This window comes from Diceros bicornis, chromosome 3 (assembly GCF_020826845.1).
Source record: "Diceros bicornis minor isolate mBicDic1 chromosome 3, mDicBic1.mat.cur, whole genome shotgun sequence".
Classification (NCBI taxonomy): domain Eukaryota; kingdom Metazoa; phylum Chordata; class Mammalia; order Perissodactyla; family Rhinocerotidae; genus Diceros; species Diceros bicornis.
In genome coordinates this window covers 85,714,079-85,730,777 of record NC_080742.1, presented here as the reverse complement: position 1 = coordinate 85,730,777, position 16,699 = coordinate 85,714,079, and the positions used below count along the sequence as shown (strand labels likewise).

Below are 16,699 nucleotides of genomic sequence, written 5' to 3'. Positions count from 1 at the left end.
TGAGTGTTGTGAATTATAATATATTGATTCACTATTTCAACAATGATTTGAGTGCATACTGTGTGCCAGGCATTCGTGCTAGGTGCTGGGGATACACAGCTGTGAACGAGGCAACTCACATTTATGGAAGTGCTTGTCATGGGATGGATATCAAGCTTCACATACCTTTTCTCCTTTAAACTTCACAAGTGTCCTGTGAGGTAGGTATTATCACCTTCATTTTAAAATTAAGAAACTGTTATTTCAAAAGTTTGACCGATATGGCCAAGGTCACCTATCTAGTAACAGGGAGATACAGAATTCACACCCAGTCCATCAGATTCCACAGCTCATGCTTCTTATCCCATTGATCTGCTGCTTTACCACGGTATCTATGTCTCTTCACTCTGCCCTTTCTACTTCAAACAGAGGTCCTCAACTGTGGCTACATGTTAGAATGGCTCAGGAGCTTTAAAATATGTATCTTTGCCTGGGCTTCACCCCAAACAGATTAAATAAGAATATTTGATGGGGCCCAGATATCAGCATTTTTAAAAAGCTGCCTGGGTGAGGCCAGTGTGCAGTGATGGTTGAGAACCGCTCAGCATCATTAATTGCTGTCAGATAGATACTGTTGCTGCCAGCCTAGTAGTTTCCAGCATTCTTCTTGGATCATTTGGCTGATCAAACGTTTAAAGGTTCTAAATCGTTTTCCTTCCCTTTCAAACAAACTGAAAGTAGTCAAAATATAGCAAATACTTTAATGCAAAAGTTTCCCCCAAGATGGACATGATAATAGATCCATTTAAGAAGGAATTCAGAAACATGGAGATCTATTTGCAGGAGAAAGATAGTCTAGAGAGAGTGATGAGGAGTAACCTGGAGTCTAGAACACCCATGAGCTTCTGGATCTCTTTTCTCATGAGACTCAGGGGACCTGAAGATACTTTGTTTTAATCTGATGGGGGAAGAAAACCTTGGGACAAATGGTGGTTCAAGAAAGTTTCCTTCGTCCTTGGTGAGCACAGGCCACAAATCAACTTACTTTTTTTGTAGTCCAAATGAAAGTAAAATAAAAGTTGAATAGTTTCAATCTTGTTAATTTGAATGTGTTAGTATATGTGTAGACTAAGGTTTATTTTGAATGCTCTAAGAAAAATTACCCTAAGAAGTAGAAGAATAGATATCTAAGTTTCTTCAAGTTATTTAAAAACCTTTAACTGCTCAAGCAATGCATGTGTATAGACATGTATAAACTTTTAAGAATTCTGTGTTTCAGGCTTTCAACACTTGGTTAAACATCTATGATGTGGTAGTGATATCTTGCTTTGCAAAGATGGCAATCTATTACGTGTTGACTCTCTGCTAATTAAATCTGGTTTTGCTTTGTCTTCAACCAGTGAGTTGTGACTGTCCTCTGAAAGAGAGGTTCTTCTCAAGGCATCTGTATCAAATATTAAGAGTAAAGGGTTAGTTAAAGTAATCACAAAGTTGTGGTCCATAAAATCTCTAAAAAGGGAAAGACAGGGAAAGTAAATTTGAGGTCACTGTATTTCAACAAGCTGGAGGTACCTCTATGAGAAGAAAACGTCAAGGCTACCAGGGGAGGGAAGCCTTTTTAAACCAATGGGTCTTTAGATAGAGAAAGAGCAATGACTGTTGCTCTATTATTATAAGTAACTTGAGGTGAGTCTTATCTCTGCATTTTAAAACTCAGCCCTCAATGTTGATAGGATAGTTGGATCATAAAGTTCCATTGGGGTTGAGTCATTTTATGACTATTACTAGAACAGGTAAACAGAGGGAAAAAAAAAGAAAAATATGAAAAATGGCCTCCTTTTTTACATTTCCACATAGGTGATCTCCATACCAGGAGATGAACTTGAACTTGGTTGGGCGGGAGACGGACCTGGTTGGGCGGGAGACTGGAGCCCCTCAGAGAATTTGGGATTCTTCCATTTTTACTGGGAGGGTTGGCAGGTATAACATGTGTTGTCATGTGAAGTCCGTGAGAGCCTCCAGGGTTCTCACTCCCTGCCTCTCCGTGTGGTGGGGAGTCAGTCGCTCCTTCTGAAGCACTCGACTGATTTCTGTCTGTGGCTTACCCATGAACAGTGGCTTGGAAGTGTCAAAGCATGAGAAGCATGCAGCGGAACAGCATGTGTGCCGTCATCTCCTACATGGTTCTGCATGGGAAAGCTCTTGGGCTGTCTGCCATGAGCTCAGGTGTTTCCTTCTTTCCCTACAGAACTCCCTGAAGGCTTCAAATCGGAAGAAGAAGAGAACAAGCTTTAAAAGAAAAGCCAGTAAAAGAGGAACTGAAGTGAGTCTTTCAAGATTATGTTCCAATGAAATACTTCCTCCTTTCCGTATCTGCCTCTGTCCTACAGGATCTGGCCCAAGCTTATTTTTCTGAAATATCTCCTACCACTCTTTCCTCCTCCACTACACTCTAACCACACTGGAATTCTTTCTTTTCCTAAAAAAATAATTAACATAACATATCCTCCTACCACTTCAGAGTCAGAGTATTTGCGGTTGCCTGGAAATATTATCCCAAAGATGATGATGATGAAGATAAGAGCTAACAGTTCTAGAATGCTTAGTGTATACAGAGTAAAATCATAAGCATGGCTTAATTCCCAGGGGCAAATTATAGTTTTTGAGATACTTTATTCCCAGTTTTATATGGAATGTCCTATTAAGAATAAGTTCCATGAAGTAAGATAGGTTTTTTGGGGGGGGGGGTTCCCACTTTCTTTGCTTTGGGGTGGCCTTTGAAGCCATGTGTGTATGTCTCAATAGTGCTGCTTTCTTATTTCAGCAGGAAAACAAAGGTCGTCCTTTTGTGATAAAACCTATCTCTTCTCCGCTCATGAAACCCTTGCTTGTGTTTGTGAACCCCAAGAGTGGAGGCAACCAGGTGAGTTGTTTTTCGTGAGTTTACTTTAGAAGTTTCAGTGCTTTTGAAAACACAATTCCCAACACCAATTAAAATAGCACCACTAGGGCCCCAAGCGTTGGCAGACAACCAGTTTCTCAGGGACAAGGTTGCTCCAGTAGAGGACAGCCTTAAATGTTACAGGGTGGGCGAAACTAGAGGGTCTGTGATTTACTCCTGTGCTTCCAGATAAGACTATACCAGGGGTACTCCAAAAACTTAACTGCTGACATTCTCCTTACAGATTTATGGGAAAGGTCATTCTAGAATCTCTTGTTTAGTGTTTCAGAGTTTCTCAACTCTTATAGTTAGGAAGTTCTTTATGAACTTACCTTTCTTTTCTCCTATTGTTAAAGTTAGACGTGATTACTCTTGTCCCTATCCTCAGAGGAAAGAGAGAAGGATGACTCATCACTCACGATAATCATTTACAACAAACACCATTCACAACAAACGCCAGCAGTGCAAACAAAAGTGTCACCTTCTACAGGTTTCATCTGGTCCTTGACCAAATTCTGTAATGCAATGTTACCTCATTTGACGATAAAGAAATAGCTTTAGAAAAGTTGTTTAATGACATACCTGAAGTGACACATCTTTTTAAAGGATAGATTTTTTTCCTAGAATCCAGGTCTTTGTCTCATCTAATTTTCTTCCCACTCTCTGAGGCTTCTTATCAATACTCTTCTGTGGGCTTTGATTTTCTCTATTTTCATGTTAGATTGGATGATAAAAAATTTTCTCTGTCCATTAAGTTAAGTGTATGTTTTACATTTTGAGGTAAGATTCTTTGAAGTTTCACATGAACCAACTAAAGGTTCAAACCTATTTAGTCACCCTGAAGAAGGAAAGGGGTCATATAATTAGGATTGACCCAACAGTCCGAGATGATGTTTTTATTACTAAAGATAATGGGCATTTTCCAGCATGTATTAATTACAATAAAGCTCTCTTATGGGAGCTTTTAATTTAAAGAAAATATTATCCCTCCTCTCCTCTCTTTCTTCGAAATTCTTGATAACTTGCTGTGTTAAAAATCTCTATTAACATTGTAGAGAACAGGGAAAAGAAATGTGTTGTAAGCAGAGAAATAATCTGTTTTCAACATCCTGCTGTTTTTGACTTGCTGAGTGATGATCGTGTTGTAATGATGGTGATCCTAAGACTCTCACTGGAGGAGTACCTGGAGAGGAATTTCTCGGGAGTGAGGTTCAATTTGCCCTGAACCATACCCACTCTCTAGGTCTTGTCTCCCGATAGCCTAAGGAGGGCTGGGGGTGAGGTTCGGGACCAGGGAACAGAGCAAAGCTAATGTAATTGACTCCATGATTTTGGCCACCTGAGCACCACATGCTAATTAATGCCAAATATATTTTATTATGAGAGTCATAGAAAATGCATTTATGAAATCATAAGCTTTTTTCTAGGGCATACAGAAGCTTGTAGGTGATTCCTACCTTTGAGGAGCAGACAGTCCAGTTAAGATGTAGCCTGTTCTTGTTCAATCCCTGTATAGATTATTAATGACAGGGACTTCAGAGATGATCTAATGTTGCTTCCTATTTCACTAACTGGAAAACAGCTCAAGGAAGCCTAAGGAAGTTTCTAAGGACATATTGTTTGTTAATGACAAAAAAGGGGCAAATGGGAAAGATGATTCAAGCAACATCAACTGTATGTGAATTCTAAACTGAGTGGATCAGACCACAAGTGCTGTGGGATTTCAGAGGCAAGCAATGACTTGGGAGCAATAAGGAAATGGTGTCATGGAAGTGGTGAAATCGAAGATGGACTTCTGCTTAGTTACTCAGAGGAGAGAAAGCTGGAGTAATGCCCCTTCCTTCTCTCTACTGTGGCAAATTCCTATTCATCCTTTAAGGCTCAGGAGCACCTTTCTGAACTGTTGCAAAATTAATCGCCCTGCCCACTGTGCTCCCATAGCCCTTGGTAAACACCTGTATTATGTGAATTGCAACATGACTGTTCTATGTGTGTCTGTACTGCTAAGATATAGGCTCCATAATGCCAGAGGCTGCACCTTTGAACCTGTGATTTCTAGTACATGGCATGTAGTAGTAAACAAATAATTATGTAATAAACAATATGAAGAGAAGAAGGGATGTTGTGATGAAAATGATTCATTTTGAGGAAAAAAATGGGTGGAGTATGCATATTCAGTTATTAGAAATGTGATTAAAGATTAGAATGAGCCTATGGAACAGTGTCTTAAAACTTGGCTGAGGATTTTGGATTTGTACAATGGAAACTAGTCTTGCTCTTTAAAGTTTTTTAGTTTTTAAAAATATTTTATACTTTGAACAAAGGAGTGATATGATAGAAGCATCCTTAAGGAAGATTAATTTGACACATTGAGGATATATATAAGTCAGGAGGATATTCACATAACTTTGGCATAAATTGGGTAGATGGATAGATCCAATGGATGGATGGATGGATGGATGGATGAGTGGATGTATGGATGGATGGGAGGATGGATAATTAATGGATAGATGGTGGGTGAGTGGGTGGATGGATGGATGGATGGATGGTGGGTGAGTGGGTGAACAGATGGGTGGGTGGATGGGTGGACAGATGGATGAATGGAATACATAAAGGGAAGTAAAACGTCATGATCAAGACTTTACAGCAGATTACCTGAATAGCGGCTTTGTTATTGATGAGTATTCAGGAAAGGGAAGAATTATTTTGGGAAAGAGGTTGAGATGTGTTTGAGGAATTTGAGGTGATAGTAAGATATTCCAATAAAAAAATGCCCAGTTATTAGAGACAAAAGACTTAAATGACTTTGCTGTCATTTTACGCATTTTGGCTTGTGAATCTGTTGCCCTAATGATGTTACTTCCAGAATATCGAGGATTCACAGAAGTATGAGAATCCAAACCAAAATGAATAACTTTAAATTTTTCTGTGTATTTCCTCTATGAAATAGAATTCTTTACTAAGCCTAATAAAGAACATTGTTTCTAAGTACAATGTGAAATATTGAGAAAACTGTAAAGAAATCCAAACACCCATGTACAATTGGAATCATTCAAACTAACCTTCAGCTGCTCAATCTATTTATAGTTCCATCTTCAGTCTTAGGAAGGCGCAGCTTGATGCTCTGATTGTAGTGAATAGGAAAGAGTCATGGTCAGAGGTGATCTACCCCGCTGTTAGGACCAACCTTTTCCTGAGCTGTGGCTGTAATGTGAGCTTAACATTGCAGATGAGGGTAGATTCAGCCACATAATGGAGAGTCAGAGGATAAATTAAGTGGTCCCCTTTTGGCAAAACAGAATCAGAGGAAGAGAATTTCTCATTCCTCAGCTCCGTTGTTTCCTCCATAATTTTGCCCTCCCCTGCTCTGTTTTTTCTCTCTGACCCAAATGAACCATAGTTGAGACAAAGCAGCAAAAGAGAGCAGAGGTGGGCAGTGAAAACGAGGCAGGTGCACCCCAGGAAGGTGAAACTGGAGGGATACACCCCTTCTCACCTGGAGTTTCTCCTTCTAGAGTGTTCTGTGTGCAAATGTTACATAGTGTAATGTTCTGTTGGGAAAGGGAGACCATTCAATTTTACTTACCTGTAGACAAGAGATTAGTAACATGACCTCTACATCTATTTGACATCCTCAGTCATAAGAACCTTTGACATACCACTCATCAGAATTCTTATTTGGAAATTTTCAGTTTCAAGAAACTTCAGTCCAAAATTAGTCCAGTGGCTGTCAAACTTTTGTGTAAATAAAAAACATGGAGACACTTGTTAAAAATGCTCTACCGCACAAAATCTGATGCAGTGAGTCTGAGGTGAGGCCTGGAACTGTCAATATTCAGTAAGCATCTCAGGTGATTCTGATATATGTGGTTGGTGGAACATGCTTAGAGAAACATCATCAGTCATTTCAGAATCTCTGAGAATACCTAGGACCTGTGTGAGGAGCACATCAGGTGAGAATTTATTTGAGATGAAAATTTATTGATTTGTTTGGAAAACAGCATCTTCCCTTGCCCTTACTATTGTCAAGGCTGCTCATCTCTTAGCTTAGAGCAGCGGTTCTCAACCCTGGCTGCACATCAGAATAAGCTGGGCAGCTTTTGATGTCTTCCCTGCCCCATACCAATTAAATCAGAACCTGCGAGAGTAGGCCCCCTTAGCTGGTATAAGTTCCCCAGTTTATTGTGTAGCCTGTGTTGAGAACCATGGACTTTTCTTCTCTAGCTTTAATGTGATTATGAATGGGTTGGGGACTGTGTTAAAATGCAGATTCTGATTCAGTGAGTCAGGGGGTGGCCCTGAGATTCTGCTTTTCTAACAAGCTCCCAGGTGATGCTGTTGCTTCTGCTCGGAGACCACACTCTGATTAGCAAGGGCTTACTGCCATCAGTAGAGAAATCGTTTGTGGTTTTTGTTGTTAAATCCTGATTTTTGCCTTTTCATAGATGTATTCTGCTCATTTGCTTCTAGATATAAAGCACTCCCCTCTCTTCTGTTCTTGAAGCTTACACTTCAAACTTTAAAAAAAAAAAAAACTTGGTTAGGCGTCTGTTCTTTAAATAACTAGACTGTATCGCCATCTGCTGGCAAGTAAAATATCTCTTGCTTTTTTCTTTTCTTCCTACTGTATTTTATGTGTACGGAAAATTGCCAACACTTAGCAGGAATATAATGAGATGAATGCACATGGGGACTACTTCTATGTCCTTCTATTAAGCAATTCCTTCTTTTAAACAGATAACTTCACAATAATTTTCTCCGTTTTTCTAACACTATTAAGGTGGAGATAATACTGGGTGTTTTGCAAAGCTTTAGAGGTTGGTGGCACTACTGTTACTGTTGGGATCTGAATTATTTGAAAGAATAAGCACTGGAACCAGGGACCACAGTATCAACTTTGAATGTCTCCTGTGGAGACAAGGTAGTAAGTGGAAGATAAAGTTTACTGCAGCATAATCCCCTCCTCCATGTGGCACCCTGAGGGCTTGAGAAATAGGCCTTCTCTCTTACTTTTGTCTCTGCTTTAACTTCAAAACTTATTATTTTTCTTGGATGCCCCTGACTCATTGACATCTTTCTACCTGAGTCTTGTCGTGCCTTCTGATATCTCTAGATGCTTCCTGCTTTCACACCGTCTCTCCCTCACACTCTCTCATGAACTTCATCTTCCAGTAGCGTCTATTATAAGTTCAAGGTTAAGTAGATGTTCTGACCACTAGAACAATTCTAATTAGCCAGTCTTGAGAGTTGAGGGGTTCAGACCCTGGCTTCTCACACTTTTCAGTGTGAAATTCCAGGGTTGAGGTATGGCATGAGTTGGACCTCTGGATTGGAGCTCCCACGGTCCTTATCAGTAGGTGATAGAAGGAAGGAGTCTCCAGTCTGTGGACAGGCTCATGCTGACCGAGTTCACACCACCATCTGTGGACACGCTCCCCCAGACCAGGTCCTCCCCTGCTAAGTCAGGGGCAAGTCGACCACGGTGGGGAGAAGTAGGAGACGAAGAGAGTAAATAATTTCAAATATTTGAGTCTCCAAACTGTTTCTAAAAACTTGAAGAAACAACCTCAATGAAGACGTTATTTTCTGCGATGCTCAATCTGGGGATAAATCAAGAGTCATTACGTTTAGATAAAATTTTAGGCTCCTAAAGCCTAGAAAAGGCTGAGAAGAGGGCGGAGGGGCAGTCAGTTGATGGTAGCACATGTCAAAATCCAATCTCAAGATATTCTTGTTGAGCCAGCCTCAACAGATGGAATGAAAACAACCAAACAATGAATCTGTGTAAAGTCCCTTTTTCGAAGTCACAATATTGGTGGGAGTGTGAGGGCAGCTGTCTTAGTCTGTTCAGGCTACCATAACAGAATACCATAGACTGGGTAGCTGATAAACAACAGGAATTTATTTCTCACGGTTCTGGAGGCTGGGAAGTCCAAGATCAAGGCACCTACAGATTCAGTGTCTGGTGAGAGCCCACTTTCTGGTTCGTAGACAGCCATCTTCTCAGTGTGTCCTCACATGGCGATAGGGGCAGAGGACCTCTCTGGGGTCTCTTTTATAAAGGCACATTTAATCCCATTCATGAGGCACTAATACCCTCACGACCTAAGCACCTCCCAAAGTCCCCACCTCCTAGTACCATCACATTGAGGGTTAGGATATCACCTTATGAATTTTGGAGGAACACAAACATTCAGTCTCTAGCAGTGGCTAAGACCCAAACCAAGCCATCTAGCCCCTTTGATAGATCTAGGACCTGATGTCTAGCTTTTTAGTTTGTAGCTAGACTGATATATCAAAATGTCAGCCAAACTCCCCCGATTAAAGCATTTCAGGACTCTTATTTCCTGTAAAATAAAGCCTAAGCTCCTTAGCAAATGTTACTTAATCTAAACTCACTTGGGCAATTTTGTCTCCCACTGCTCCTGCCTCATGGTTTGAAGACTGAACGGAATGAGGTTTTTCCATGGCATGTCTTGCTGTTTCACACATGTTGTGCCTTTACCCTAAAACTTCTTCCTTTACTGCACATGGAAAGAAATGGTTAACTCATATTTCAAGGCAAAATTTAAGTATCATACGTAGGAAGCCTTCATCTAATCCCCAAATTTGGGCTTGGAGTATCTCCTCTGACCACTCATACTTCTCAGTAGGCGTCTCTACCATAGCATTTGCCACATTAGTGAACTCATTTACTTTGCGTTGGTCTCCTTCTGAGCTCCTGAGTGTACACATGGGCAGAGTAGGAGCCTCATATGTGTTTATTAAGTAAATTAGGTGTTCCTTTGGGATTGTTTGGAGCCAGTTTGAAATAATTATTTCTTAACCTCTTCCTACCACTAATTTTTATTTTCCTAGGGCCTTTCTTATTGTCTGTGCAGTTCTTTCCATGATCTAGATAATACTTCTATGACGTAAACCAAGGCTTGCTTATTAACCTATCAGAATGTTTCAGCCTACATGAGAAGATTGATGTACTATTTGAGCTGACCCTTCTTAATTGATTCTCCATACCCCCAAATCATTACCATGATATTTTCTTTTATGAATAATGAATAGAACTTCCTCTGGAGAGCAAGATCTTCTGTTTTGTCCATCTTTCTCTTCCCCTACCTAAAACTGTGCTTAGCACATAGTAGGTGAATGGATGAATCCTGTTCATTTCCCTCTAGAACAATCTACCTGTTTTCTCCTGCCCCACTCTGTTCCCTAACACCTGGAGTTGGAAAGAACAGTTTTATCACTCCATAAAAATACCCAGTCTCACGATATCTTAAAAAGTTCTGTGGTCAGTGAGGTATTATATCTACAACTGTATGTATGAGCTCCCTGTCTAGATTGATGTGTAAGCCATTTTTTCCTTTGGAGAAAACTAGACTCTTGCACAAAAGTTGCAGCTTTTGCATTTGGCATAGAGCATGTAATAACTGTCAGGGTGTTTCGGACTGGTTAGTGAATGACGATTGTGTCAGTGACTAAGTAGATTTAATCCTGCCAGTGAGAAAGAAAGAAATTACTTTTTTCCTGGTGAATTAGTATTTGTCAGACCATTCAGTACTGTTGAATAAATTACTTTTGTTAAAGCCCTAGAGTAGCTTATCCTAGAGGTAACAGCAGAGTTAATAGAATTGACTTAAATATATTAGACCTTTTTTCTTCCACTCACCTACTGATTTAAAACAATGCAATGCTTTCATTCCGACACTTGCCATTTTTGCTAATGGATATATTTTAGAAAGATTACTTTTAAAAGAAGTAATGACATCACGTCTGAATGTAAACTCTGATAGAGTAGCCATGTATGGGTATGCAAGTTATCCCTGCACAACTCCAGAAGGCCTTATTCCAATAGGCTGCAATGTAAATGGTGCCTCCTAGAGGTGTGCAGTGCAAAACTTGCCAGCCTTAATACCCTTTCCTCAAAAGGATAAATGGAGATAATTAGGTGTTCTTACTAACACAGATTGAAAATGAGCAAAAACAAAATGGTGTGGTCACTCAAACCTTCTAGAGAAATTTTAGTTTAAGGAAAACAACCTCTAAATGCTTCTTATTTTTATTTTTTTTAAGAAGTTAATTACCTAGTATTGTATGCATAATAGGAGAAGCTGAAATTGAGACATGTACTCGGCCATACCCAAAGATGGAAAGGAGTAATTAACATCAACAATTCATATCGCTCTAGGAATCTAAAACTGAAAAATTAACTTTCTAGTGAGTCCGTTGAAAATCTTTTGTATATTGATTGGTCATTAAAATGACTCTGGTGTTACCTATTAAACATGGAGGATTACTTGAGCTAATTCCCAATTAAAGATAAAAGGTTACTTGAGGTAATTACTTGATAGCAAGGCCCAGTGTGGGAAGAAAGAGATTGATCCAGGTTTTAGTTAGTATGTATATAAATCTATTATGTATATAACTCTATTATCTATTATGTATATAAATCTATGTCTGGATTTTATAGGAAGCAAAATATGTTGTTTGGTGAAACTGAAGGATTAGTTGCAATAATTAAGGGTAGGATGTTATTCCTAAATTTATAGCAAGCACATGATAAAGCAGAACTTTTAAATTATAGGTTTGGATGAAATGTGGAACAAAAGACCTGCATTGGCCTCTGTAACAACTGGCATCACAATGTGATAATTATGAACTACACTGGAGCCTTCACACCCTCGAGTCTAATTTAATGAATAGACTAACAAGGAGCAAGAAAGAAAGGGACTAACATTTACAAAGCCCTATTTTGTGCTGCATACAGTGCTAGATATGTAACTATTACTGATTCCTTTAATTCTCATAATCACCCTGGAAAGTAGACACTGCCCTCCTATTTTTATATGCTGAATTTCTGCAGGATTATAAATGCTCATAATCACCCAGTTAGAGCACCCAAGTTAGTTCTGCCTCAAATATTGCGCTGTTTCTACTATACTAGGGTGATGCTCAAGTACAGCACAGTAGGGACACAAACTTAGGAATATTTATTGCTGTGGTTGATAACGACCTAAGATGAGGTACCTTACTTGATTTTAAAGCTCTTCTGATACAGCTTAATAAAAATATTTTTTTTTCATTTCTTCTTTGCTCAATTCACTTTAAGAAATGATTTCCAGAACTGCCTTGTATTTGCCGTGATGATCATCTGTATAAATGTCACAATTACTTAAAACACTCCAAAAATGTTCATGTGAGAGAGAAATGTTTAGCTTGGACAAACAGATATAGACATGGAAATTGAAAAATGTCAAAGTAGGATTTGATACCACTAACTAGAGAAGTTATATATATATATATAAAAATAAATAATATTTATATGTTATTTTATATAAATTTATATAAATATATAAATAAATAAATATATATATAAAATAATGGGGAGCCTGTTATACTTTTGCTTCAGTTAAAAAAAATATTTCAATAAAGTTATACCTAGTCAATACTGTCCGTATTTCACATTATGCAAAGACAATAGTAATCTGCACAATAAAGTAAAAATTGTTCAATTACATAGGCTGACTAATGACTTCCCTACATGGATTTTCAGACGTTAAGTAATGGTGGTAAAACTAGTAGATACTATTCATTAAGCACTTATTGTATGACAAACACTGTGATGCGTTCCTTAAACGTGGTGGAATTTAATCCTTACAACAAGTCTGTGCACTAGGCGCTTTTGTCTCCGCATTAAAGACAAGGGAGCTGAGCTTGATGCAATTGAGCAATTGCCCAGAGTTACGTAGGTTAGATGGAAGTCTGATCTGGGCACTCAACCTATGTATATTGATGGCCAAAGCTCATGATCTTAACTACTTCTATATGCTGTTTATAATTAGATATTATTTTAGATAACAGGATTTATTTTTATTTTTTAAATGAGTAGCTGGTATTTGGAAATTTCTTCCTATTGTTGTCATTTTTTTTTCCTCACAGGGAACCAAAGTCCTGCAGATGTTCATGTGGTACCTGAATCCACGGCAAGTCTTTGATCTTTCTCAGGAAGGGCCAAAAGATGCGTAAGTCTGGAAATACCCTCCAGGGGCCATAATCTTTTAGGCAAATGAGAAGGACTTTGAAGTCACGCATCATTATTTGATTACCTTGTGAAATATGTTCTGACCACCTCTCATTTATTTTCTCACTTGTGCTCTCTTCCCTTTAAAACTTCATCTGATGTTTCCCCTCCTACTCTTCATTGGGTTAATTCTCTTCAGACCATCTCGTCAGTTGTTAACTCAGGGAATACTTCTAGTGTGTTTACTGCTTATATACATGCAACTGTGGATTATTAACAAGTCTGTGAATTGGGAAAGGATCAGTCATTTTTCTATTTATGCATGTACAACCTTGGAGATGTACATTAATGGAAATGTAAGTGTATCTTTGTGGAGAGTGGTCATATTTGTTCATGAATATGTTCATGATTTGAATTCAAGGCTGTGTGTGTGTGCATCTTTGTCCGTTTGAGAGAGAGATTGAGTGATTAATTGATGGTACCTGTGGATTCTACACCAGAGTCGGGGAGACATTTTAATTCCTGCTCAAGCCATTTTCTGGCATTCTCAGAAATTTCATACTCTGTTTTTGTTAGAGGCATTGAAAATAAAGTCTACATGTAGGTGACGTGTATCCTGTATCTTCCTTTTGGTACATGGTGGGAAAGAGCAGGAATGTTTCTTCTGTTGTCTGATTCTCTTCTTAAAACCCATCTATTAAGAATATTTCGATGTCACCTGATAAACATTAGAACTTAAAGGATACCAGTTACTGGTATTTTTTTATAAGTAACAGTTTCAAAGGTAAAGAAACATCAGCTCAGATGATTTCTAGAGAAGTAATATTCCTGTGTGAAATGGATAAATTACATATGTTAAGCATACAGGAGAACATTAAATGTGAAAATTAATTTCTGCCATCATTCCCTTAATCTATGAACTTCTTGACCACCAGAGTTTGCTTTCAGACTTCTATATTTTCTTCTGTATTTGGATGTACTAATGCAAATCTGCTACCGTGGCTTTTGACCTTTTAGATGCTTACCTTTCTTAAGATTTTATCACTTTAGTTAGACTTTAGGTAGACACTTCATAGAGCACCATAAAGACGTGACAGGACAGGAAATATTTCCAGAAAAAATGTTATTTGCTGTAAATAGGTGATGTTTTCTAGAACAGAACTATTAACAGCTTCACTTAAGCAAAGATTTTAGCAGGGGTGATATCACTGCATTTTCTTGAGAGCCATTATGAAAGATAAAATGATCTAATTTCAGGTAGTCAAATTCAAAATAAAGAAAAACCAGTAATTCTTTCCTCTTCAGGCTGAGGAGTATAAATGGGGGTTTGAGTGTTAGTGAGTTGAGAGAGAGAGATGGAATTGTGGGTGTGGTAGTAACAATGCTAGTAGGATATCCTCCCCCGTCTCTCTGAAAAAAGTTTCCTGGGATTAAGAGTGGGAAGTATAGATCTGAGAAATAGATCCAGAAAAAGCTAATAAAATAGGAGAAGACATATAAGACTATTGATTGCCAATTAATGGTGATTTGTTTTTGAGAAAGGAGGGAGGAGAATGATGGGAAAAGAAAAAGAAGGAAGTCACAACTAATGAGGAAAATAATGTGAGCTGACACCTTAATAGGAATTATGGGAAATAAAACTCTAGGACATCCTAAAATCCTGTTCCAACGTTGGCCATTTAAAGATGATGTTTGCTGCCAACCTCTGCTCCACTTGTTGGAGTCAATCCTCTTGTGATTACTTGGTAACTAGTTTTGATGGCATCATCCTCCTGATTATACATTTTCTGCAGTGCCCCCACCACCACTTTTTGCCCTGCTGTTTTCTCTCTGCTAGGTATGGCCAGTGATGTGCTTTTTTGTTTACTTTTTCTTCTATTTCCTCTACAGGCTTGAGTTGTATAGGAAAGTACCAAATCTGCGGATTCTGGCCTGTGGTGGGGATGGAACGGTAGGTCCTCAAAATAGAATCCAGCTTTCTCCCTGATTTCTTCCATCTTTCTGTTGTTTTCCTTATGACAATTCTCTTTCTTCATTCCCACCTCACAGTCTTTCCAATCCCCTAAAAAACACATGTATCTCTCCTGTGAATCCCAGCCTTTCAGGGTTAGGAGGGACTTTGTTACTATCCTCGTGGATTTGTACTTGATTTTTCTAAATTATGTTTCATTCCCTCAACTGTACTATATTCTTTCCTGTTCCACAAGGTAAGGATGTGGTCAGATCATTAGAATGAAGATTACAGATGACTAAAATTCTTTTAAAAATACAAACTGACTTATTTCCATTTGTTCTTAATAATTGGTCACAATTATTTAGGATAAGTATATGGACACAATTGAATTCTTGCATTTTTTTTTTACTAGTGGAAATAAAATTTAGAATATTGACTCACATTGCTTTGTCTTAAAGATCATTGATTGTTCTCATTTGTATTCATTTTTGAGGAAAAGATGGAATTGGGCTGAAGTTTAATATCACAGGTCTATTTTTCTGTTTCTCTTGTCTATTTCTCCATTTGCCCTCTACTTAATATTGACGTATTTAGCAAAGGCAGAGTTGAGAATCATAACATTAAGATTCTGCTGTCCACTATCTTTTTCTTCTGTATCCAGAGTCTGCTCTCATAGGACCTAGGATTTTATTATGAACTATTTTTGGCTTTTCCTTACTCTCCCTAATTAGAATGTTTTATTCTCAAAGGTAGCAACGAAATCTTCTAATTTTATCTCTCATAGCACATGAGCACTTAATGCAGCATTGGATACACATTAAATACTAATAAATGCAACTGAAAAAAATAGAACAGTGATTCTACTGGTCCCTTAAGATATTCTGTGGAGAGGAAAACATTTTTTCAGTTGAGAAAGTAGTGGTTACTATTCTTTGAGATTCACAATACACATTATTAGCTTATAAAATTCATTATAAAATCTTACAGCAAAGAAGCCAAACGTGTTTCACTTTGTTTAACCCAAGTTTTCCAAAATTATTTGACCATGGAATTTTTCCCCCCACAATACTAATTAAATTTCAATCAATTGTAGTGTTCTAGGGAGATATATTTAGGGATATGCTAGTGTGGAGTTTTTCCAACTTCTTTAATAAGAATTACATCCAAACAGATTCTCTGGTGATGGAGATACACACAACACACAACATACACACACGCAGTCTCGCACTGTGTTCTTCCTAGCTCAGTCATCCCCCTAGGCTATTTATCTTTAATAAAATGATCAACTCATTGTGACCCTTTATTACAGTTATCTTCCTTATTTTAGAATCTACTTGTCTTCCCATACGACTTCAACATCCCACTCACATCTTTTTTCCTTCTCTAAAACTTGGTGACAGCAGCAGACAAGTTGAGGATATGCCTGGTGTCCTGAATCCATAGTTCTTCCTCTTTCTTAACTTAAGTGACAATGACCTCAAATCTACATCTGCACATCTTGGGCTTCATCTTCGATTGGGTGTTCCACCTTCCAGACTTCCCCATTATCTGGTGAAGCTTCCATCACCTCTCTCTCTCCCCCACTGCTGTCTTCTCCCTTTCCTCTACTCAGCACATGTGTGTAGGAAGTACTATTCTAGGTTATGTGGTATTGAGGCATTCTCTGCAATTAGATAAGTATCGGAAAATATGGGATTTCAAAGCATAAAGGACAACAAGAGAAGACAGCCAAGCCCAGACACTTGTGAAACACCTATAGTTATAGAGTCTGAGCCAAAATTCAAAAGGAAAATGAAAAGATAGCAGT

The 16,699-nt window shown here is 38.3% G+C and overlaps 1 protein-coding gene across 9 annotated transcripts in view; it reads left to right on the top strand.

The window, feature by feature from the left end:
* DGKI (diacylglycerol kinase iota) overlaps positions 1-16,699 on the top strand; it is a 309,867-nt gene that overhangs the window by 108,887 nt on the left and 184,281 nt on the right. For 7 of the 9 annotated variants that reach the window (XM_058530901.1, XM_058530944.1, XM_058530909.1 and 4 more), the window contains 4 exons: positions 2,228-2,302; positions 2,804-2,902; positions 12,857-12,939; positions 14,829-14,889. In XM_058530901.1, the coding sequence (XP_058386884.1) occupies positions 2,228-2,302; positions 2,804-2,902; positions 12,857-12,939; positions 14,829-14,889 (318 nt within the window). The remainder of the gene's footprint in view (positions 1-2,227; positions 2,303-2,803; positions 2,903-12,856; positions 12,940-14,828; positions 14,890-16,699) is intronic. The other 2 variants (XM_058530951.1, XM_058530892.1) reach the window with 1 other exon arrangement.